Source organism: Gambusia affinis, linkage group LG15, assembly GCF_019740435.1.
Source record: "Gambusia affinis linkage group LG15, SWU_Gaff_1.0, whole genome shotgun sequence".
NCBI classification, from domain to species: Eukaryota; Metazoa; Chordata; class Actinopteri; order Cyprinodontiformes; family Poeciliidae; genus Gambusia; species Gambusia affinis.
In genome coordinates this window covers 7084629-7107677 of record NC_057882.1, presented here as the reverse complement: position 1 = coordinate 7107677, position 23049 = coordinate 7084629, and the positions used below count along the sequence as shown (strand labels likewise).

General features: G+C 43.3%; 2 protein-coding genes across 3 annotated transcripts in view; one reads left to right on the top strand and one right to left on the bottom strand.

Annotated features, from left to right (window-relative positions):
• Positions 1–375: 375 nt before the first annotated feature.
• csf1rb (colony stimulating factor 1 receptor, b) lies at positions 376–20780 on the bottom strand. 2 transcript variants are annotated; one of them, XM_044140593.1, is made up of 22 exons: positions 20651–20780; positions 13353–13625; positions 12969–13271; positions 12735–12868; positions 12489–12651; positions 12046–12376; positions 5774–5889; positions 5579–5684; positions 5230–5393; positions 4906–5012; positions 4676–4802; positions 4484–4588; positions 4296–4406; positions 3340–3499; positions 3023–3096; positions 2859–2947; positions 2545–2667; positions 2351–2462; positions 2162–2261; positions 1289–1415; positions 1111–1213; positions 376–1040 (listed from the first exon to the last, which is right to left on the bottom strand). In XM_044140593.1, exons 1-22 carry the CDS (start codon positions 20703–20705, stop codon positions 970–972), a joined length of 3054 nt encoding a protein of 1017 aa, XP_043996528.1. In that variant the 5' UTR covers positions 20706–20780; the 3' UTR covers positions 376–969. The 2 variants fall into 2 exon arrangements, with proteins under 2 accessions (XP_043996528.1, XP_043996529.1); XM_044140594.1 differs by having other exon boundaries at positions 376–1037.
• Positions 20781–20989: 209 nt separating this feature from the next.
• Positions 20990–23049, top strand: part of LOC122844816 (arf-GAP with Rho-GAP domain, ANK repeat and PH domain-containing protein 1) — a 29385-nt gene continuing 27325 nt past the window's right edge. Inside the window, exon 1 of the mRNA XM_044140587.1 lies at positions 20990–21018. The gene's annotated coding sequence lies outside the window, so the exon portion shown is untranslated. The remainder of the gene's footprint in view (positions 21019–23049) is intronic.

Here is a 23049-nt window from a genome sequence, read left to right as displayed (position 1 = left end):
GTGACTGATGAGGAATAAAACTGATAAAGCTGACTGCTGCTGATTATCGGTTGTTTTTCTTCTGATCGGCTTATTGATCGTTACCTGTCACCTGCAGAGTCCGCTCCATCAGGTTGGGTCAGAACATTTCGGCCAGAGACGACTCAGAACCCAAACAGGTCTCAGAGATCCAAACCCACAGCAGCAGAACCAGCTTCAGTTCCAGTGTGATGGTTCTGATAGTGGTAGTGTCAGCTGTTCATATGAAACCTTCAGAATCTCTGATCCAGAACCTCATATGTCACCGGTTCTGGTCCAAATGGACCGTCAGTGCATCACAAACATTTTTATATGAAACCTAGAAGTTCAGAAAATAAAATCAGTTGAGACACAACAGTTTGTTTCTGAGTTTATTCCATAAAGCCCAGAGTCTTATTCTGAAGGGCACTTTCTGTTTTCTTTATGACACAACATGATTCAAACATCACAAACACGAATTTATCAATCACATTTCAGAGAAGAAGAAAAATGCATAACGTCCAAAACTGACAAACCTGAACAGGAAGAAATCACTGAAATCAAACTAGAAACCATGTTGGATGGACTGCCAACATGGTTTGGCCGTCCGTGTTGGCCTGGTGACCAAACCTGGTTGGGGAGCCTCAGGGCTGCGTTCTGCATTTCTAACCTTTGGGTTGGAAACCAGCCTGGTGGATTGGCTTCAGTCTGAAGGAGTGAAAGGAAGATCTGGAGGAGAGGATCAGATTCAGAAGGTTGCAGGTTGAAACCCTCTTAACCTTCAATTGGTTGGAGATCCAGAGTTTGTAGAGTAGCTCAGACAGGACCATGCTGGCTAAACGGCAAGTCTTTCCTTTTTTGGCTTTAGTCTCTAGGAGAGTCTGAGCGCAGAGAGGAGCTGCTGATGTGTGGAGATGAGATGAACTCAATGTGAGTTCTTGGAAGCTCTCCTGATCTTCACCAGATCACTGATCAGGAGAGCTGGTAGATGTTGCTCATCGTCTGCTCTCTCTCCTCTCCTTCGCCATCGTCATGGCGATCTGCTAGCAGGAGAACAGGAAGTGAAGCGACATCAGTTTTATGAAGGACGCCAGCGGCTTTAGAAAATCTTACCTTGCTCTTCTTCTTTTCTCTTCAGTATTCCACCTTGGACCTCATCCTCCTCCTCCTCTTCTTCTTCTTCTGCTCTGCATTCATCAATGTTTTCATACAGCACCTGAGGAGAGAAGAAGAGTGGAACAATGAAGCAACAGACAACGGCGAGGGCTTGGGTAACCCTCAGCTTCCTCACCTGGTCACTGTGACGCGGCAACATGTCACTGGTCAAGGGGAGGAGCCTTTCGATGAGCTGACCAATGGTTTTAAAGGTGGGTCTGTGGGTGGGCTCCCCACTCCAGCAGAGCTTCATCAGGTGATACCTGAGAGGAAATCAGCTTTAGTACGGTTCCTGAACAACTGACTCTGAACAGCCGGCCCTGGCTCATGGCTCAGAGGGAGGAAAACTCAGTAAGCTAGTGGACCATGACTCCTCCAGCAGACCGGCTCCTGGAGGTCCAGAGATCAGGGTACTGGGGGTCCAACGGCCCCAGGACCCTGATAACAGGAAAGGAGCCGCTCTGGAAATGTAGGCTGGCTCCCATCATGGCTCAGCCTCTGAAACCAGAAGGACTGGACTATGCAAACCCAAAGCTGCCCTCTGATGGAGCTCTGGGCTTGAGGTGTTGACTTTAATCTCTTAACTGTTTTAATGTGCAGCACTTTGGCCAACGCTGTTGTTCTGAATTGCTTTGTAAATAAAGTTGTATTGCAGGTCAGCAGATCTGGAGGACCGGGGTTGGAGGAACTACATTTCCCTTCTTCATGCAGATTTTGGTTTACTTTCTAGAACTGTTGCCATGAAAATTAAAATAATCTTAAAATATCTTGAAAATAGGTGAGAAGATAAATTCCCATTGTTGTGTCTACCACTAGGTGGTGTACAGGAGTAGTACTGATTATCAAGAGGAGAAGAAAAGGAAACATGATGGAGGAAAGGAATACCTGATGCTGCTGTACTGCTGAGCAAGTTAAGAATAAAAGCTGTAAAGAAGAGTTCTTTGTCTACTTGTGCTTTTACCTCTTCCCAGCTTCCAAACATAACAAGCATGAAGAAGTTTTTTCTCACATTTCATTAGGAGCGAACTCCGGCTGCTCCATATGGTGGCCATCTTTGATCATCTTGTAGAAGTTGGTATCCACAACAACGTTGGGGTATGGACTCTTACCTGAGCAGATGAACACAGGAAGTGATTCAAAGGTGCTCAGATGCTTGACCTTTCCTCAGTGAGGTTCAGGTTACTGTTTCCATGGTTACCCAGAGAAAAGATCTCCCAGAGCAGGACTCCATAGGACCAGACATCACTCTGAACTGTGTACAGACACTGAAAGATGCTCTCTGGAGCCATCCACTTCACCGGCAGCCGAGCCTGTCAAAATAAAGCACCAAATTTCAAGATAAAGTTCCCTTTGGATCCGAGGAATCAGTCTGTGTTGAGTTAAACTACTGACGTTTCCCTGAACGATGTAGCTGTCATCGTTTTGAATGTCTCGAGCCAAACCGAAGTCACAGATCTTTGCAACCCGACAGTCGGTCAGCAGGACGTTCCTCGCAGCCACGTCTCTGTGGATGCACTAGAGCACCAACAGGTGAGAGACAGGTCAGAGGACTTTCAGCATTTTAAACACATTCTGCCTCATCCTCACGCTGTAGCAGCTCTTAAACCGGACCTAGGACTAGACTGGGAACCAGGCTTGGCTGGGTTCTGGTTCCGAGACATTCCTGAACTGATTTACTGCATGTGTATGTCGGGGTGTGTTCTCACATTTCTGGAGGACAGGAAGTCCAATCCCTGAGCAACGTGGTAGGAAAACCTCAGGAGGTCACAGAGGGACAGGCTCACCATGTGCTCACCTGACAGAGAACCCCAGGTGAGCTCAGGTGAAAGTGCAGGTGAAACCAGGTGCATCCAGGTGGGCTCAGTCTTACCTGGCTCATCTGGACCTGGAGTCAGTGCCGGTTGCATCTCCTGGTACTCTGACCAGCATGAAATCCCACTGTCACTGCAGGTCAGATGATTGGATGTTATCATTCACCTGAGCAGGTCTTACAGTTGGAGAGACATTAAGTACCAAGAACTCTTCGGCAACAACAGGAATAAATAGCAATTATCCGACTTTACCCAACATCTTGGCTGTTTTGACGACCAGACTCCAACCGGTCACTGATTTCTGTGGAGGTGAGGCCTGACTCACCAACAGACAGATTCTAACTGGAAACCCAGGAAAGAACAGATGACCTCTGACCTGCGTAGCCTTTCCTGCTGTCCTGTCAGGTTCTTATAGAAGACCTCGTCTCCAACCTCGTCTATGGTGATCATGGACGCCATAAAGTCTGGCGCGTGAGTCCGTAGGAAGTTGAGTAGGTCGCCATGGCTACAGTACTCTGTGATCATTAGCATGGGGCCTGTCAGGGTCAAAGGTTAAGGGATATGATTCAAAGTGTTTTAGTTAATAACAAACATGAAACAATCAATAAACCAGTGTGCAGAACTTTCATTTAAAGTTTCTCTTGGACATTCTGATGAACATCGGCAGGCGATACGAACCCAGACAGAGAACGTGTCCACACATGGACGTCACACACCTGAGGACCATTGTGGTTCCTCCAAGATCCACTTTAGACTGGGTCAGGAATGTTTTAAATGGTTTCTGACCAGTTTACATTAGATCAGACGTGACCTAAGACTGGTTCTGGGGAGTCTTAAACTTGGTGTGTGACTCACCAGAACTGAACTGACTGAAACTGTTCTAGTTGGGCCAGATGTCTGCTGGGAAAGGTTTAGACTAGTAACACACCAGTTTCAGATTGGTTTAGACCAGAGGGGTTCAGACTTTTCCTGGTTCCTGACTGGTTCTGGAATAACTCATAACAGCCTTCTCCCATAGCCCAACGACACAGGAGTTAGGCTAAGTGGTGTCTGTTTGTCCTCAGGTGTGAGTGAGCGTAGTTGTCTGTCTTGTGATGGACTCTAGACCTGTCCAGGGTGTCCAATGCCTCTCAACCCAAATGCAGCTTGAGACAAACTCCAAGGACCAGAGGGTATACATGATGCATGGACGGCCATTGAAACCTAGACTAATGTTTAAGAATGTCTTAAGAGTGGCTAGGAACTGGTTAAAGGCTATTTTAATGCTTAAAGATGGTAGTCCCAAGGCCTCAGTGTTCTGTCTGTCACACCCTTTGGGTTCGGACTGATTACCTCCTTGCGTGCACGCTCCCAACAGGTTAACAATGTTGTCATGGTAACCGAGATGGCTGAGGATCTTCAGCTCTGACATCAGAGCCTCCCGTTCCTCTGAATGAGCACTGGCTGCAGACAAACACATGAAACTCAGGTGGTTGGTCACATGGCAGCCGGATGCTGACTGTGAAGACGGGACCACTCACGTTTGAGCATCTTCACAGCAACTCTGGTGGCCTTGTTTTCTGTTCCCAGGCCGTACGCCGTCGCCTCAACGACCTTTCCAAACGCCCCCGAGCCCAGGACACCCCCTGAAGGACAAAGAGCAGCGACATAGTAAAAAGATGGGAGAGGAAGGCTGAGGAAGGCTACACAGAGGTCAAAGGTCCTGTTGATACCGAGTCGCAGTTTGTCTCGAGGAAACTCCCACTTCTGGTTGTATGGCAGCTGGGTGGGGTCAATGAAGGTGTAGTTGTTCCCATCGTTACTCTCAATGATCTTCCACAGAATTTCATACCTTGGTTTCTGGTTGAAGAGAAGAAGACAGTTTGTCTGTGGTTCTGGTTCTGATTCCTGTCACTCAAAAAGGACACCAGAACCTGTACTGACCGGCCCCAGAGGAACTCACCTGTCTGCACTTATAGAACACAATCAACAGCAGCAGGAGGAGGACGGAGGAGATGCTCAGCGCTCCAATCAAAGCTGGAGTGAAGGCGGTGCGAAGTCCTGTGGAACCTGAACGCAGCACCGGATGGATAAAGTTAGCAACTGCTCAGTTTTGGAGGCAGGAGTCAGTTTTAAACCAAATTTGGATTTAGAGACTGAGCTCTGTTAATCCTAATCTGCTCCTTCAGATGAGCCGTGCCGGCCCAGGACAGTTTGGTGCTAAGAGCGGAGCTGGTCTGGGATCAGATCTCTGAAGTTTTTCACTTTGGGTTCCTCTGATACTCACGATGAACAAACACTTGATGAGACTCGCCCATCAGGTTGGACGCCAAACACATGACTGTGACATCATCGTCAGGGCTGGGCAGAGGAAAGAATATCCTCACCTCCTCCCCATCGTCTGAGGTTGCAGCAGATGGAGACACCTGGTGGTTGGAGCTGGGTTCACACCTGCAAGAGATCAGTGTTTCATCTTGGCTTTTATTCTGATCCCAACATGGCTGCAGATGTTTCTGACCAAAACTTCCCAACAACAAATAAAACTTCATGTTCTTCAAGTGTCACTAGCTGCAGTGCCCCCTTCAGGACATACCATGCAGAGCCTGTAGGGGGCGCTGGCAGCTAAGTTCACATACCTGTCCACGTGGGTGCAGACGGACCAGAGGATGGTGGGCCGTGGGTAACCAGAACCGCTGCACATCAGGGACTGGTTCTGCTGCATGACGCTGACAGTTGGAAAACCTGCAGGGTTCGGATCAGATCGAACGGTTCACCAGGACTAAAAACCCAATGATATAATCGGACGTAGAAAAGGTGAAAGCGGTTCTTACGGTAGATCTGGAGGTCCACATCCTGCGACCCATTAAAGAACAAGTTAGAAAAATTAAAAGAATATCGACCGGCATCTTCCTGACGAACGCGCCGCACCAGAAGGTTGGCCTCTGACCTGTTCCAACAACAATACCACCTTAAAACAAGTCACAGACCTTTTATATGCCACCTTAAAAAGCAACTAAATGCGACTAAAAATATCTCCTTCAATCATTAAATAAAATCCCTTCCTAGGGATTGAAACAAGATGGCGGAGGGAATAGGAGTGTAGTCAGTTAGCTCTACAAAGTCGGGTTAAAATGCCCACAATAATATCGGTACTCGATAGATAAATCTAAAGCATGAGTGGGATAAGCAAGAGGAGAAGTCGGAAAAACTATGAAAAGCAAGACAGAACTGAAAAGCTGCCTGTAACAGAAGAAATCTCCGAACACGAAGCTAGCGAACACGAAAAAGCCCCAGCAGAGAGCATGGAAGAACAAGCTAACACGGAGACGCTGCAAAATGGGCTCGCAGATATTAGAGGTGATATTAAAGCCCTTAAACAAGAGCTGTGCCGGGAGCTGGTCGTATTCAAAGACGAGCTGAAGAAAGAATTGAAGGAAGAAATAACTGGTCTTCGGCAAGAAATAGACCGTAGGCTGTCCGAGAGCGACCGGGCGCTACAGGCACAGCAAGTGAGCATTAGCGAGGCACAGACACGCATAGTTGAGGTGGAGGAGTGGAAGGTGGATGCTAATGAGGTGCTAACGAAGATGGTGGAACAAGTACAGCGAATGCAGGAAAAACTAACCGATCTGGAAGGGAGATCAAGGAGAAACAATATCAGAATCTTCGGTTTACCAGAAGAAGTAGAAGGGAGATCCACAACTACTTTTCTGGAACAACTTTTTAAGAAGGAACTCGAACTTCCGGAGGGGACCGAACTCCAGATTCAACGAGCCCACCGAGCCCTCACCTCAAAACCGAACCCGAATGCAACACCGAGGTCAGTCGTGGTTAACTTTCTGCAGTTTGAGACCAAAGAAATGATCTTGAAAAAAGCATGGCAGAAAAAGATCCAGGTAACGGGTAAACAAATCTACTTCGACCACGATTATCCGACCGAGATTGTCCAGAAAAGAAAGGCATATACGGCCATTAAGAAAATATTGAAGGAGAAAGGAATACGTTTTCAGACACCGCTTGCTAAAATTCGGATTCATTGGGAGAACGGAACGAAGACATATGACAGTGCCAGGGCAGCAGCGCAGGATATGAAGGAAAGGGGCTACACGGTTGCTGAGCCCGGAGGAGACACCACGGCAGCGGGGGAGAGACAGCGAGGAGCTGCGGGATGGCAGCGAGTGAAGGGGAAAGATCGGGAGCGAGACGCAGCACACCGAGTGAAAGAAAAATTACAAAGCTTCCAGTGGAAATCTTAGAATGTTTTGCTTTCAGAAGTTGACTCTGCGAGAAAAGAGGATTCAATTAAAACCGACTGGGAGAGGGTAAGGGATTTAAGTTGGACATGTCTAGATGGAGTGGTACCCCACAGGATGGGAGTAGTACTAGATCTAGGGAGGGGCCCTCAGAAGGGGTGAGGATATCCTCTCCACCCACCAACTGGGACTTGGGGAAGAAAGATACCCCATGTTTGAAAGTCCGCCGGTTTTTTGGTTTATGTTTAGGTTGCAAAAGTTCATGCTTGTTCTGTTTTGTGTTGCTTGGGAGTATATTTAAAGGGAATAGTAAATCATAGTTATGACTGATATCAATATAATATCGCTGAACGTGAATGGTTTGAATGCATTGAGTAAAAAAGAAAGGGTGATGACAAAACTGAAAAAGGAAAAAGTACAAATTATATTCTTACAAGAAACTCATTTATCCAAAACAGAGCATGAAAAATTAAAAAAGTATGGCTACAAAAGTTTATACCACAGTTCATATCAAGAAGGACGTAGAAGAGGTGCTGCGATACTAATTTCGAACGCAATACAATTTGAGTACAAAAAAGAATTAAAAGATAAAGAAGGAAGATACATAATATTAAAAGGAAGAATAGAAAATGAATTAATAACCTTGGTAAATGTATACGCACCCCCGGAGAGTAACAAAAACTTTTTCAAAAACTTGTTCGATTTAATTGCAATAGAAACAGAAGGAACTCTAATTTGTGGAGGTGATTTAAATGTAGTTCTGAATCATAATATGGACACAACGAGTCATAAAAAAACAAAAAGGCATTTGGCAAAATTTATAAACGTGTCATTAGAAGAGATGGGAATGACAGACGTATGGAGAAGCCTACATCCAGTAGAAAAAGATTTTACGCATCACTCTGCTGCTCATGGAGTACATTCGAGAATAGATTATTTTTTAATCAAGGTAGACGACAAACACAGAGTGAAGGAATGCAGGATAGGGGCAGCAGACGTATCTGACCATAATCCAATTTATTTAAAAGTATGTCTAAGTAATAGGAAAAGAAATACACTATGGAGACTAAATGTGGGAATATTGAACAGTGAACAACGGAGAGAAAAAATAAAAGCAGAAATAAAACAATATATTGAAGAAAATAATAACGGAACTGTAGACCCAACAATATTATGGGATGCCATGAAGGCAGTCATCAGAGGAAAGTTAATAGCTGAAACTGCGCATGATAAAAGACTTAAACTACAGACATACAGGGCAAATACAGAGAGACTTAGGGAATTAGAACAGGAATATCAGAAAACAAAAGACTCAAAGGTTTACCAAGAAACCAAGATAGTTAAAACAAAGATAAATGACATATTACTAGAAGAGACTGGAAAAAGGAATGCATTTCTGAAGCAGAATTATTACGAAGCAGGTCCAAGGGCAACTAAACTGTTAGCGAAACGGATACGCAAACAACAAACACTTAATGCGATATATAAAATTAGAAACCCACATACAGGTGAACTAACGGATAATCCAGAGGAAATAGAGGGTATCTTTCGAGATTATTATGAGGAACTGTATACACAACCAGAATTTGCACATGAGGAGGAAATGAAAACCTTTCTAAATGAATTAGATTTACCAACAATTGGCAAACTACAAAATGAGACACTGACAGCAACAATCACAATAGAGGAAGTGAAACAGGCAATAAATACATTAAAAAATAATAAGTCGCCAGGCAGTGATGGATACCCGGCAGAATGGTATAAGATGTTTAGAGAAGAGTTATCGCCAATACTTACAGCTTCTTTCAATTGGACACTCGAAAATAACAAAATACCTCCATCATGGAGCGAAGCTATCATCTCAGTCATCTCAAAACAAGGAAAAGATAAGGAACACTGTGGCAATTACAGACCAATTTCACTGTTAAACGTGGACTATAAGATATACACAACCATTATTTCTAATAGATTAAATACCTTTGTAACAGAATTGATAGAGGAAGATCAAACAGGATTTATGAGAGGACGTCAAACACATGATAATATTAGAAGAGTTTTACATATAGTAGATCAAGCGCAACTGGGAAAACAAAGTACCATACTAGTAAGTGTAGACGCAGAAAAAGCATTTGACTTAGTAAATTGGGAATTTTTATATAAAACATTAGAACGATTTGGATTCAATAATAAATCAATACAGAGTATAAAGACACTATATCACCACCCCACAGCGAGAATTAAAATAAACGGAAGCCTGACTGACAAATTCAACATACAAAGATCAACTAGACAGGGGTGCTGCCTATCACCTACACTGTTTGCCCTCTTTATAGAGCCTCTGCAGGCAGTAATCGACAAGACGACAAAGTTAAGGGAGTTATGGTAAATGGAGAAGAACACAAAATAGGGCTTTTTGCAGATATAATAACTTTTCTTGAACAGCCGAATGAATCACTACCAGCACTGATGAATCTCTTTGGAAAGTATGGTTATCTTTCAGGATATAAAATTAATGTAACTAAAACACAAATTCTAACACTCAATTACATTCCTTCGAAAGAAATTCAGGAAACTTTTCCCATCAAATGGAATATGAAGGAAATTAAGTATTTAGGGGTTAACATCACTAAAGAGTTATCCACACTTTACAAAGCAAATTACGATAAAATAAGCCAAGAAATACAAAAAGATATAGATAGGTGGTCTACTCTGCCCTTAGATCTGAATTCAAGAATTGAAACTATTAAAATGAATGTGCAAGCAAAACTCCTATACTTGTTCCAATCATTACCAATAGAGGTTCCTCAAACACAATTTGCGACCTGGGATAAGATAATATCAAGATTCATTTGGGGCGGAAAAAAACCTAGAGTTAAATATGAAACTCTCCAGCTACCGAAAGACAAGGGAGGTATGGGTCTCCCAAAACTAAGGGAGTACTTTTGTGCAGCTCAACTCAGGCATGTAATATGCTGGTGCACACCAGAATACATAGCTAAGTGGAAAGATATGGAGAAAGAATTTGGAGGATACCCAATTCAAAGTGTTATTGGAGATGAAGATAGATATGAGAAAATCAAGAAATACATGGACCCAATTACAGTGTTTACACTGGAACTGTGGTTCAAAACATTAAAAAAACACAAGATAAAGAAAGAAATGAAGGTGCTCCGGTGGATAGCATATGACAGTGATTTCAAACCAGCAATGTATGATAAAGGGTTCAAACAATGGATAAATAAGGGGGTCACGGGATGGTATACCCTTCTGAAAGATGGGGAGCTGGAGAGTTTTCAAAAAATGAAGGAGAAGTATAATTTAGATAAACATGAATTTTACAGGTACCTGCAATTGAGAGACTATTATAAGAAAGAAATCAGGTGGGATCCCTCTGTGGAAGTGAATGGGGTGATTAAAATTGTGATAAATTCATCCAGTGGAACAAAAATTAAAATAATCTCTACTCTATATCAAAAATTGATGATGAACAAACATTCAACTAAATATATAAAAGAAAAGTGGGAGTCAGAGCTTAACACGACAATTACAGATGAAGACTGGTTGGATATGTGGGAAACACATCAGACGTCCACTAATTCACGGATATGGAGGGAATTCTCATGGAAAAATCTAATACGATTTTTCATCACGCCTAAAGTCCAGAATAGGTACAAGGGCACAAACATGGGGTGTTGGAGGAACTGTGGATCAGTGAATGCTGATCATTCTCACATATTCTGGAACTGTCCTGTCATTGTCCAATTCTGGAAAAATGTTCATGTAACAGTGGAGAAGGTTATGGGATATGATATCCCTATGAGTAGTGAGGTACTATATCTTTGCAATTTTAATAATATCAAAGTAAGGGCAAAAGACAGGTATCTGATTAAGATACTGTTAATAGCTAGCAAGAAAGCTATTACGAGGAAATGGGGAAAGGCGGATCCCCCTTGTCAAGAACAATGGACTGGAATAATAGAAGAAATCTACATTATGGAAAAACTGACACATCGTTTGAGACTACAGCAAACACAAATGGAAGAGAAGTGGATGAAATGGACAACATTCAAGACAAAAGTCAGCGACAAGAAATAAAGAACTAGACAAACTAGATGGAACTAAGGTCAAATAGAGGAACAGCTCCCAAGCCAAAGTTTTATGTTATGTTATGTTGATTGTAAAGTGTTCATGTATATTGTATATGTAAGCAAAAATGGAAAAACCCAATAAAAAGTTAAATGATAAAAAAAAAATCCCTTCCTAGCACTGAAATCTCAATGGCTGCACTAAATTATCAACTTAACACTCATCAACAATGTCAAGCTGAAATACCAACAATACCACCTTAAAAACACATTACTAGAACCACCCACTTAAAGTGGTGCCAAACATACCATCTTACCGAACATTAATATTAAAAGGTCTTCACTAAAACAAACATGTTACATGATTAAGGTGGTATGTAGTTATTGTTTTAAAGGTGGCACGGAAGTTTAGGTTTACTTCAAAGCTGTTAAGGAGGTCAGACTGAAATATTGGTAGGCTGTTTTTAAGTGGTAGGTTTGTGGCTCCTATAATGACTGCAGTAGCTGTTAAGGAGGCAGCATGGCTGGCTTTTTAATTTCTTATACTGTTAAATTTTAAAGGTGGCGTGGAAGTCTTCTGGTATATCTGCATTTATTAAGGTGGTATTGACGATTATTGGACTTTCCAAGGTGGTAGTGCAGATGGTGTGGGTAGTTAAGGTAGTATTGTCAGGTTATGAAGGTGCGACTAGCATGGTTTCTTTATTTTGGGTTTCAAGTGAAATTGTTAGTCTGCAGAGTTTTAAGGTGGAATGGTTGGGATACCTGTAGGCGGTAGCTGTGTAGCTTCTCTCATACACGCTGCTGCCATCATTGTTTACGTGTTCCGGTGTCGTCCAGTGATGCTGTGTGATTGGAGGATAGGCCTCCAGGATGAAGGTCAGGGTCAGATCTCCACCTTCGAACACCTCCACTGTCCTGCAGCCGCTGCCTCTGCTCCCGTTAAACACCAGTTCTCTCTGCAGCTCCTCCGAACCGAAGCTGACGTTAGCCGCTGGTTCCTCAGTCGTCTCCTCACTGCTGAAGTTGCCGGGCAGGTCATTGGAGACCTGCTGGGTGTTGGCAGTCTGAAGGTAGATCCTAAGGTAAGGGTGATCTGATGAGGAAGAGGAGAAGAAGACAGCATGAAGGTTTTCTCCAGATATCTGGTCCAGTTTCATGGAGACCCTGATCTATCATCATCGCCTTGGTATTGACTGATTACTAACCCAACACGGTCAGGTGGGTGGTTGCCGTGGCAATCCCAGCTCTGCCAACAGCAGTACAGGTGTACAGTCCACTGTGTTGATGTTTGACAGCAGAGACGGTCAGAGTGCTGCTGATGTTAAAGTACCCATTGATGTAGGTTTTGGTTTCACTGACTGCCAGGTCCTAAAACAACCAAACTACCTGTTAGAGGCAGACAGGTGGGCCTGTTGGGACCAAAGAGACACAAGTGACCTCTGGCTGCTCACCTTTGTGTGTGGGTGTGTCCAGGTGATGGTGTAGCTGTGTGAAGGGTTGCTGCTCTGACACGTGACTGTGAACTGTTCTCCTTGTAGACGGATCCACTCACCCTGGCTGACAGCGACAGAGGGAGGGCGGTCCACTGCAGACAGACAGGTAGACGGTGAGGCAGAGACTCAGGGGCATCAGACAGACAGACAGGTGTAATGTCCCACAGGTGTGTAGACAGACAGGTGTCTTACTGGGAGCCACCATCAGGGCAAACGGTTCTGATCGGAACTCTTGACCATTCCTCCAACCTGAACAGGAGTACCGGCCTTTGAAGGACTTCCTTATATGTTTGATCAAGGCTCCTTTTCGAGGGTCTAAGGCGACGTTCATACCTGGGGGCAGGCCCCGCCCCCTGTCCCCACCCTCTGATTGGAGGGTGAGGTCTGTGACAGACGGGTCAGTCAGCAGACACCTATACAGGAAGTCGTCACCCTCTTTAGGATAGCTAGGTGTGTAGCGAGGCGTGACAAACACCGTAGAGTTGTTACCTGGATCTGACAGAGGAGAATCATGGGAAATTAGGTAATGTGAGTGATGTCATGGAGGTAAACAGGAAGGTCACCGGGCCTGCTTACCTTTGACATACAGGTGTATCCAGATGTTCAGGTGGTCCAGGCTCTGGTTGGCGTACCTGCAATGGTACGTACCAGTGTGTCTGGGAGACACACTGTTGATCTGCAAGGTGTTCCAACAATTCCTCGGTAAGGGACGAAACGCAGTGGTGGACATGTTCACCAACCCATCACCAAGGCAACGAAGCTGGACCTTAGAGCCGGCAGTCAGAACAACCTCTGACTGGTTTGGTTGGAAGATCGAGTTTAATTGGATCAGTGTTGGTCCTGGAGGTTCTGAAACGAGGAGAAACAACAAATTCCGGTAAACCAACAATACCTGAAACAGGTAGAGCGCACACTTGAGGACACCAAGTGGTGCTCGACACCAGGTGGTGCTCACAGGTCAGAACATGTTGGCAACAGCCGCCGAGCCTGGCAGATTCATATAAACCTAGTCTATGCAGACCCGTACGTAAACAGACAGGTGTGTGAACACACAGGTGTTGTTGAATTCATCATAAACAGGAAGCCAAAATTGCAGCAAAAATGTAAAATTTTATTTAAAATCAGAGGAACAGAGCAATTAAAGCCTGAAGCGATTTAGAGCTTGAACAGGTGAACAGTTAGTTTGTTTTACAGTTTAAAACATCACAGAATCAGTCAATCAATTCATTAATTATTAAACGCAAAGGCTAATTGGTTAATTAAAATATTTGGTCAGCCTTCAGAAGAACATATAGATTCAACTGCATGTCTGATTTTAAAGAATCTGATTGGTGGCATGTAGAGACAGAGATCTGATTGGCTGGCTGTGGGCAGTCGGAGGATCTCATTGGCCGAGAGTGGTGGGTTTCTTGTTGATTTCCTGCAGCTGGGTGGCGATGCGTGATGTCTGCAGTAGTAAAGCCTGGTGGTTCTCCACCAGCAGGTTCTGGTGCCGGGCCAGGTTCTGCAGGTTCTGGATTTGCTGGGAGCCCTGAGGGTGAGTCCAGGTGAATTCAGTTAGAACGGATCAGAACCAATCATGAGCAGAAGGTTCTTGTTGGTCCTTCATCTATGGGAGCGGTACCAAGCTGACCCACAAATCTGATCCAGATGTTCTGGAGATTAGCTAAAGCTAAAGTTAACAGATGAGCTCAAAGCATTTCATAAACTAGACAATAAGCTTAATTGGACCTAGCTGAGCTGAACTGGACTACCTGGGCTGACTGGGCTAGACTCACCTGGTTGACCAGAAGACTGAGCTGCTGCTCAACGTGGGCCTGGTGTTTGGCCCGCTCCTCCTGGATCTGAACCAACCGGGTCAGCAGCTCCAGAACCTTTGCTTTCCAAGTGTCACCCTGCTCCTGGTTCTGAACCAGGTCTGACATCCTTGGGATGGAGCCAGGGGCAGCAGGGTCGAGCCCTAGTTGGTCGGGAGCCTGGGCAGCGCCCATCGTCATGGCAGCGGGTCGGCGGTCACCTGCAGTGAAGATGACCATGGAGGTGAAACTTTACAGAGTCCGGCTCTGTTAGTCTCCAGGTCAGAAACCATGACGACAGTTTCACACCTTACTCCAGGTGAGGGCAAGTGAGGGCAGCTCAGGTGAGTTTAGACTTTCAGGAACTATAAGAATTTCATGAAACCAAAAGATGCCGAGAGATTAATGGAAACGCAAAAATGAGACTTCATTTGAAAACCAAAACCTGCGCAGCCCGACCTGTAAGCATCAACGAGTTCTCTGGAGCGGCCACCAGAGGGCAGCAGTGAGTCCAGGCGGCGCCTGACTGGACAGTGAAAGAAGTTTGATAAAAACAGAAAGTGATTGAGGACCTATGGTTTCTGGGAGGAGAGAGAGGTTTGAGGTTCAACCGCAAGATCTGCTGCTGCAAAAACCTCGACGGCAACAGCAACGCTCACAACACACACACATACACACACACACACATATCTCTATATCTATACACCTGTGTGTGCGTGTATAGATATACATATACACGCACATATGTGATAGATAGATAGATAGATAGATAGATAGATAGATAGATAGATAGATAGATAGATAGATAGATAGATAGATAGATAGATAGATAGATAGATAGATAGATAGATAGATAGATAGATAGATAGATAGATAGATAGATATGTATACTTTTGCAAGCTGCATACATTGAGATACACACATATATATGTTTGCATATATGTGTGTGTGTGTCTATGTATGCAGCTTGCAAAAGTATACATACCCCTTGAATTTTTCCATATTTTGTTATAAATATATTTCACTGGAATTTAATATGAAATATCAACACAACGTGTTTGATAACTATGAAGTAGAAATTATTCATGATTCAAAATATTTTTTACAAATAAAAACTGAAAAGTGCAGAAAAATTTTTTCCCCCTCCCCGCCCTTTTCTCAGAGGTCAACCAGTTGCCTTCAGACGTTGCCTGATGATTCCTAGTGACTAAGTCGAGTCCAGATGTGTGTATTCTAACCTAATCTAATCCCACAGTTATTCCTGTTGCTCTGATGCCTCAGAGGTTCAGAGATGATTTGGAGCAAATGGCATCATGGAGGAGCATGCAGAACGCTCAGGGAATTCACAGCAGGCTGCGGCTTTGAACGTCTCACCGTCCAATCAGAAACCAAAGAGTCTGGTCCAATGGAACCAAGACACAGCCTAGGCAAAGTCCAGCTAAACTTCCAGGCTGAACAAGGAGAGCTCTGATCAGAGATCAGCCAAGATGGAGACTCTGGACCAAATGATCCACAGCAATGAGGGCAACTAGCAGTTAAAGGAAGCCATCAGAAGTCATGTAAACAATTAGCCGTTAGCAGTTTGCCATGTTGGATTCAGCAAACACAAGGAAGGAGGACCAGAACTCAACTGAACTTTATGATCTGAATGCAAAACGATGAACATCACTATGAATGACATGGTTCTGGTCGGGTTCTAGTTAGGTTCTGTTCTCCGGTGTATGTGTGTGGCTGTGTTGTGGGTTCAGACTGCAGGATCCTCCAGGCAGCAGATGTTTCCTGTTTGGATCAGGACCGCCTCCAGTGAACAGATCTGCTACAGAACTTCATGTGACCGTTGGAGACGTCATCGGGTTTCACAATCTGCGAAAAGCTGAACTGAAACTGCACACACACACGGACACGCACTCTGGCAGCATGTCACCATGTTGCTGATGGTGGAATGGACCCAAAGTTCACTGACGCTCCTCTGGCCCAGTTCAATCCGCTGATCCTATAGTGCTTAACCTGGATAGCTGGCCCGGATTTGATCCGATTTGGTCCAGTTTTGGTCCATCTTTAGTCTGGTTTTGGTTCGCATAGGGGCTCAAGTCAAGTGAAGTTTATTTGTAAAGCACATTTCAGCAGCAAAGCAGTTGAAGACGATTTACATCATAAAAAAACAAACTGTCATCAACAAATATTCAATTTGATCAATAATCATCATCAGAATCATCAAGAATAAAAATTGATTATATTGATCAAAGTTTCAAAAGAAACTAACCAGCTGGGTTTTCTAGATTTAAAGGAACTCAAGGTTTCGGCTGTTTTTTCAGTTTTCTGGAGGTTTGTTTCAGATCTGTGGTGCATAGTAGCTGATTTCTGCTTCTCCATGTTTGGTTCTGGTTCTGATGCAGAGCAGAACCAGAACCAGCAGTTTGATCCAACAGCAGCAGCAGATCTTTAATCTGTTCAGTGATTTCTAAACTACCAGCAGTGTTTGAAGTCTCTTCCTTCTCAGTGAAGGAATGTAGAACTGGGTGATGTAGAACTGGTTGCTGTGCTGTATCTTTCTGGTTTTAGTCAGAACTCCAGTAGCAGCGTTCTGGACCATTGATTTGTTAGTCAGACCCGTGAAGACGCTGCTGCAGTAATCAATGCCACTGCAGAGAAACGCCTGGATGAGTTTCTCTGATGCTGAGACATTAGTCCTCTGATCCTGGAAATGTTCGTCAGCTGATAGAAGACCCACTTTGGAACCGTCTCTATGTGTCTCTAAATGTTCAGGTCAGAGTTCAAAGGTCATCCTGATCTCTAGTTTCCAGCTGGCACAAGTGAAGCTGTGCAATAACTCTAGTTATATAAATCTAGATCTATAAATCTAGATCTACAGCCCCAGACCTATAAATCTAGAGCTATAACTCCAGATTTATAAATCTACATCTATAACTGTAGATCTATAATGCTTTTGATCCAAAGATGCTTCATCCTCTCATGTTTCTGCTCAGTGATTGGACGGTTTGGTTCTGGTTCTGTCTGATCTGAGCAATCTGAAGTTTCATGGAGTCACAGACAGGTGGCACCTGACTGCAGGTGGATCCACCAGCAGTGGGCGCTCTCTGCCCTTCTCTTCCTCTATGAGGCTTTCAGGTCAGTTCTCGAATCCGGGTCTCTGTTGCACTTGGACCAGACTGTCTGGTGATCAGCAGAACCTGATCATGGATGGTGATCGGGTTCTGGCTCTAGAACCAGAACACCGGCTCTGGCACCAGGTTCCTGACCCGGTTCAGGCTAACGGGTTGGGAGCGGTTCTGAGCTGATGCAGGTCCTATTGTCCCACTTCTGTTTTTGGAGAAAGTTCTGCAGTCGGTTTCAGATCGGAGGGAGAAGTGAAGAAACCCCAGAGAGCCAGGAAACACATTCGACCACAGACCGCACACTCACGCACACACACACACGCACACACACTGGACCCCCCCCAGGTTTCTCCCACTTCCTCCTCTGACTTCTTCTTTGGTCTGAACTCTGCGGCGTGTTGGAGGAACCGGTTACCACAGCAACATGTTTACACCCTACTCTCTGGTATTTATAGGTCCAACTGAGGAGGAGTGGGGGCTAAGGTTGGCTCCAGAACCACTGGTAATGGGTCGGTACCAACGGTCTGGAACAGGAGCACCTTCAGGCTGACTACCGGGTCAAAAACGTGGAGCGGATTGGTTCCAGTTCTTCTTCAGGGATCCGGCTCCATCTTGGTCCGGTTCTCCTGGATGTCAGAGGTCATATTCTGCAGCAGATCCTGTCGGTGGTTCTGGCGGTTCTGGACCTGACGGGTGTTTTTCTGAATCAGAACCAGAAGCGGTGAGCCGGGATCGGGTCAGACAGTAAACCCAGTGGTTCTGTTCAGTTTCATGTTTACATCCCTTCACAAACAATCAGGGTATAAAATAACTCAGACCTCTCCATGGCAACAGGTCACGTTCAGTCAGGACTCAGCTGTCTGAGCAGAACCAGAACCAGAACCGGCAGACTTCCAGCTGCTGAGGTTTTAATGTGTGAAATATCAGAGGAACTTTACGAAAAGAAATCTCTACAGATTTATTGATCCGTCTCCATGTTTGTTATGATTCAGATAATCAGAGAAGATCCTCCCTGAGCTGCTGCTGCTGAAATGCACCAAAACAACCAATAAGAGGCAGGAGGCGGGGCTTAGCGCTGTCAATCATCATCATGTACTCACTGCTAAATGTGCTAATAACATTGAAAGTACTTACTATTCAGAAAACTGTAATGGAAAGTTAGAATAGCAGTGGGTTAGCATAGCCATCAGTGACTGCTCTCAATGGTAGCTATGCTAACTACCCTTAGCATTCACTACAGGCTCTGCTAGGGCAGCAGAGAGTAACTGGAAAGTGAGTGAGCAGTGTGTGCACAGCAGTGATTGACAGCGCTAAGCACACAGAGACACGTAGCTTTCCCCCCAAGTAGAAACGTTTAGCAATCGATCGGAATCCTGAAACCGTTCTGATCAAAACAGCCAACACATTATGTCACAAAAATGACAAAAACTTCAATTTGGACTTTTCATAAGTCCAAACTGAACTATAATAATAATAATAATAATAATAATAATAATAATAATAATAATAATAATAATAATAATAACAACAACAACAATAATAATAATATGCTTCTATTATTATTATTGTTGTTGTTGTTGTTGTTGTTGTTTTGGAGGAGATCTGTTTTGGGATTATTTGTCTCATAAACTGTAACAACATGGAGACAAATTAATAAACCTGGAAAAATAAATTATATAAAAGCATTTTTCAAATTTTCTGCTTTAAAATATTATTTTTAATGTTTCTGTTGTCAAAAGCTGAACCATTTATTGGACTCTACTTCATCCCAAAGGTGTCATCACCATGGTAACCTACTTGTGGTCTGCTGTCTAAACGGCGGTTTGGGGCCCTGCAGGAACAAAACCTTGCAGAATCAGAACCAGAACCTGCAACTGTTTCAGGTGTGACTTCCTGTTGGGTCATGTGACCTGCGTCCGCTTACTGCTTATGAAAGATCAGAGGAACGTTTGGACCTAGTCGCCTCATCAGAACCAGAATCTGGGCCAAATCCAGACCACAAACTGGACCAGAACCAGATCCAGACCATCATGCTCTGGTGCTGTCAGAATAAACTGATCATCATCAGAACCAGCCTCATGTTCCGGCCAGAACGGGTCAGTCAGAATCAGTGCCTGATTGGTTCAGTCTGTAACGGAGCTCGTTAATAGCATGATTCTGGTTCTGAGCCCGGTCCAAACGATTCTGAGAAGCTTCTTCAAGTCAGAATCAGTTGAAGAAAGTTTAAAAGAGGAAAACATTTCTGATCCATTAATACTCATATTTAATAAGCCAGATTTTATGTTTCTGGATTATTTTCATTTCACTTTTACTGTGTAAAATAGTAAATCTGTAAACACAGTGGCTGAATAATCATCAGATCATTAATCAATAATCAGCAGATCATTAATCAATAATCAGCAGGTTATCATATGGTGACCTAAGGGTTCATTAGTTATTTACCTCCAATGTAAACACTAATTATGCAGTAATAAACAGCAAATTATTGTTTAACATGAATTATGATCAGCTGAGTTTATAGGAAACATAAAATTATTAGTTTGAACAGATTCTGTTTATTATCAAATCTATTTTATGAAGAAAATTTAAAAAAACATTTTCTCGTGAAATTATCAGTTTGTTGTTTTTATTAATAAGTTTAGAAAGTAAGTGAACCCCATGAACCTGCCTGGTTTCATTTCCACATTAATTCAACTTAGCTATTAAACCGGCAGGTAACAAAAGGTCGTTAACATTTATTAACATTTATTAACAGCTCAATCATATTAATGTTTAATTATAATAAGCAGATTTTTTAAAACGTTATCTAACAGCTGATGTGTTTGGTTTAATAATCTGATAAAATCATCAGATTATTAACGAACCTGTTCTGATGTATTAAACTCAGGAATCATTTTGGGTAATTAATGTGCATCAGAGTTTAATAAACGGGTAATTAATGAGTAAATAACTATTATCTGACCTGCAGCAGCGCAGCTACCGAGGGCGATCAACAGCAGCACTGAGTGGAGCCCCATCTCTCTCTCTCTCTTTCTTTCTCAGATTGAAGCCAGAGTGACTCTGACTGAAGGAGAAACTTCCTCTTGAAACAAACTGACCTCCTAATCCTCTTCCTCCTCCTCCTTCTCCTCTCCTTCCTCCTCCTTCTGGTCACATGATCTGATTCTGCAATCACATCATCAAACAGTTTTCAAAACTCATAAACGACTCCAGTTTGTGACGTTTTAACTCTAAGAAGCTGACCAGTTCAGGTTTAGATCAGACGGGACCAGAAGTTCATCTGTGACGACCTGGAGTGACCTGGAGTGACCAGAGTCCAGAGACGTTGAGGTAATGGCTGAATTATCTGGTTATTCAATATGAATTAATTAAAATTGTTCTGTTGCTCTGAGGAGCTGATCAGCCCAAAATTGAAAAAATAGAATGGTTTGAATTACAAATAGTCAAATTAATCCTGATTCTTGTTTTCTTTTATAATGTATTATATTGAATAGTGATTCAATCTGAATATGATTATCATGTCTCTGTGAATCTGAGATGTTAGTAAACATTATGAGAATGATAAAAATGAACTCAGCAGCAGGAGGAAAGACAGGAGGGGGCGGGGCAACATAATCGGGGCGTGGTCAGAGAAGGGGCGTGGTCAGATCCAGCATCAGGGAGGAAGTTCCGGTCCGTCCTTCTGATGTGCGTCTCAGGGAGGGTTTCAGGTCGTAGTGTGTCCCAAATTTTCCACTTCCTGCTTTGGCTCCACCCATTTTGGGTCCTATTTCCACCCTTACACTAAACCCACATTCATGCGGAATTTGGTGGAATGTATTACCCACAATTAATTGCCGCATGTAACGTTTGGCGTTAAAAGGCAAAATTATGGCAGTGTTTGTTTTTTTCATCTTTATAGAAAATACTAAAAAAAAATAGTATAAGGCACACATTAGTAATAAAAAAGATAGATATGATAAACTGAGCAGAAATAAAAACTGAGCAAAAGAAGAAATAAAAAGAACAGTCACTAATTGAGGAAAGTGAAACAAAATGCAACAAATGCAAGAGGAATTTCAAATCTTAAATTGAGATATTAACATATTGGTATAAAAATTGGGCTTTTGTGATGTTGCATTTTACCAAGCAGTCAGGTGGAATCACTCAATCAGATTTATTCAAATGTTGTGCACAACTCAGAGAGCTTGTAGGACAATCAATAATGAAGCAGGTCTGGGTGAAAAGCCCCGCCAGGCAGAGACAACACATGCCAAAGATAAGGAATTAAAAAACAAGGGGCGAGACAGTCTGGTTCTGATGCAGCTGTAGAAAACAACTTCCAGACTTGTACATGTAACCCAAATAGTTCTTTTGGTGAGAGTTCACCAGCATTTCATATAACATGATCAGCAGATGTTAACTTGTACTAATTTTCCACCACATCTCAAAATCTCAGTCATAGAACACAGGAATTGATATTTATTTTTGAATTTCTTTTGCAGAAAGTCATTACAGGGAATAAATGCTTCATGCATAATTATGAAATTAATGTTTTTTGATAGTACCGCGATACATGTCTGAACCTCACTCACAATAATAGCAAAAAGAGAGAGATGGTGTGCGCTGAGCTCTCAAATGTTTGAGAAAAGTATGAAAATGAATTCGCTTCAAAAACCAAAGCTTGATTTTTGTTGAGCCGAAGATAAGTTGGCGTGACGTTGTGTGTGTGCGTGTGTGATTTTTGTGGTTTTATCGAGTCACAGACCGCAGCAGAACCTGGCAGACAGTAAACTGCCAGTAGCTGTTCACAGCCTGGGCCAGATGTAACAGCGCACACCTCCAGATTGTCCATGAGAACCGACAGTATGTATGAAGGTTTTTTTGTTTTAAAGGTTTTATTGGCTCTAGTGGCTTTTATTTGATAGTCAATTGACAGGAAAGTGGGTAATGAGAGAAGGGGGAAGACATGAGGCAAAGGTCGCCAGGCCAGGAATCGAACCTGCGACGGCTGCGTTGAGGACTAAGGCCTCCTTATGTGGGTTGTGCTTATCTTTGCATTAAAAGGATTATTATTGACCAAATAATGCAAAGTTTACTCTTGTATTGAACTTTTAATGCAACTTTGCATTGATTAAATGTTATTTACCGAATGACACCTTACGACAACAGTTGTGAGCATTCATGAAGACTCCGTCATGTTATTTGTGTCATGTCTTACAGTGCTCACCCCTTCAAAATAAAGTGTTACAACTTTCACCATTTTAGTTTGAGGAACATCCATCCATTTTCTTACACCCTTGTCCCTTTTGGGGTCTCCAGCGAGACATTTGGGACGAGGCAGGGTTCCCCCTGGACAGGTCACCAGTCCATCGAAGGTTT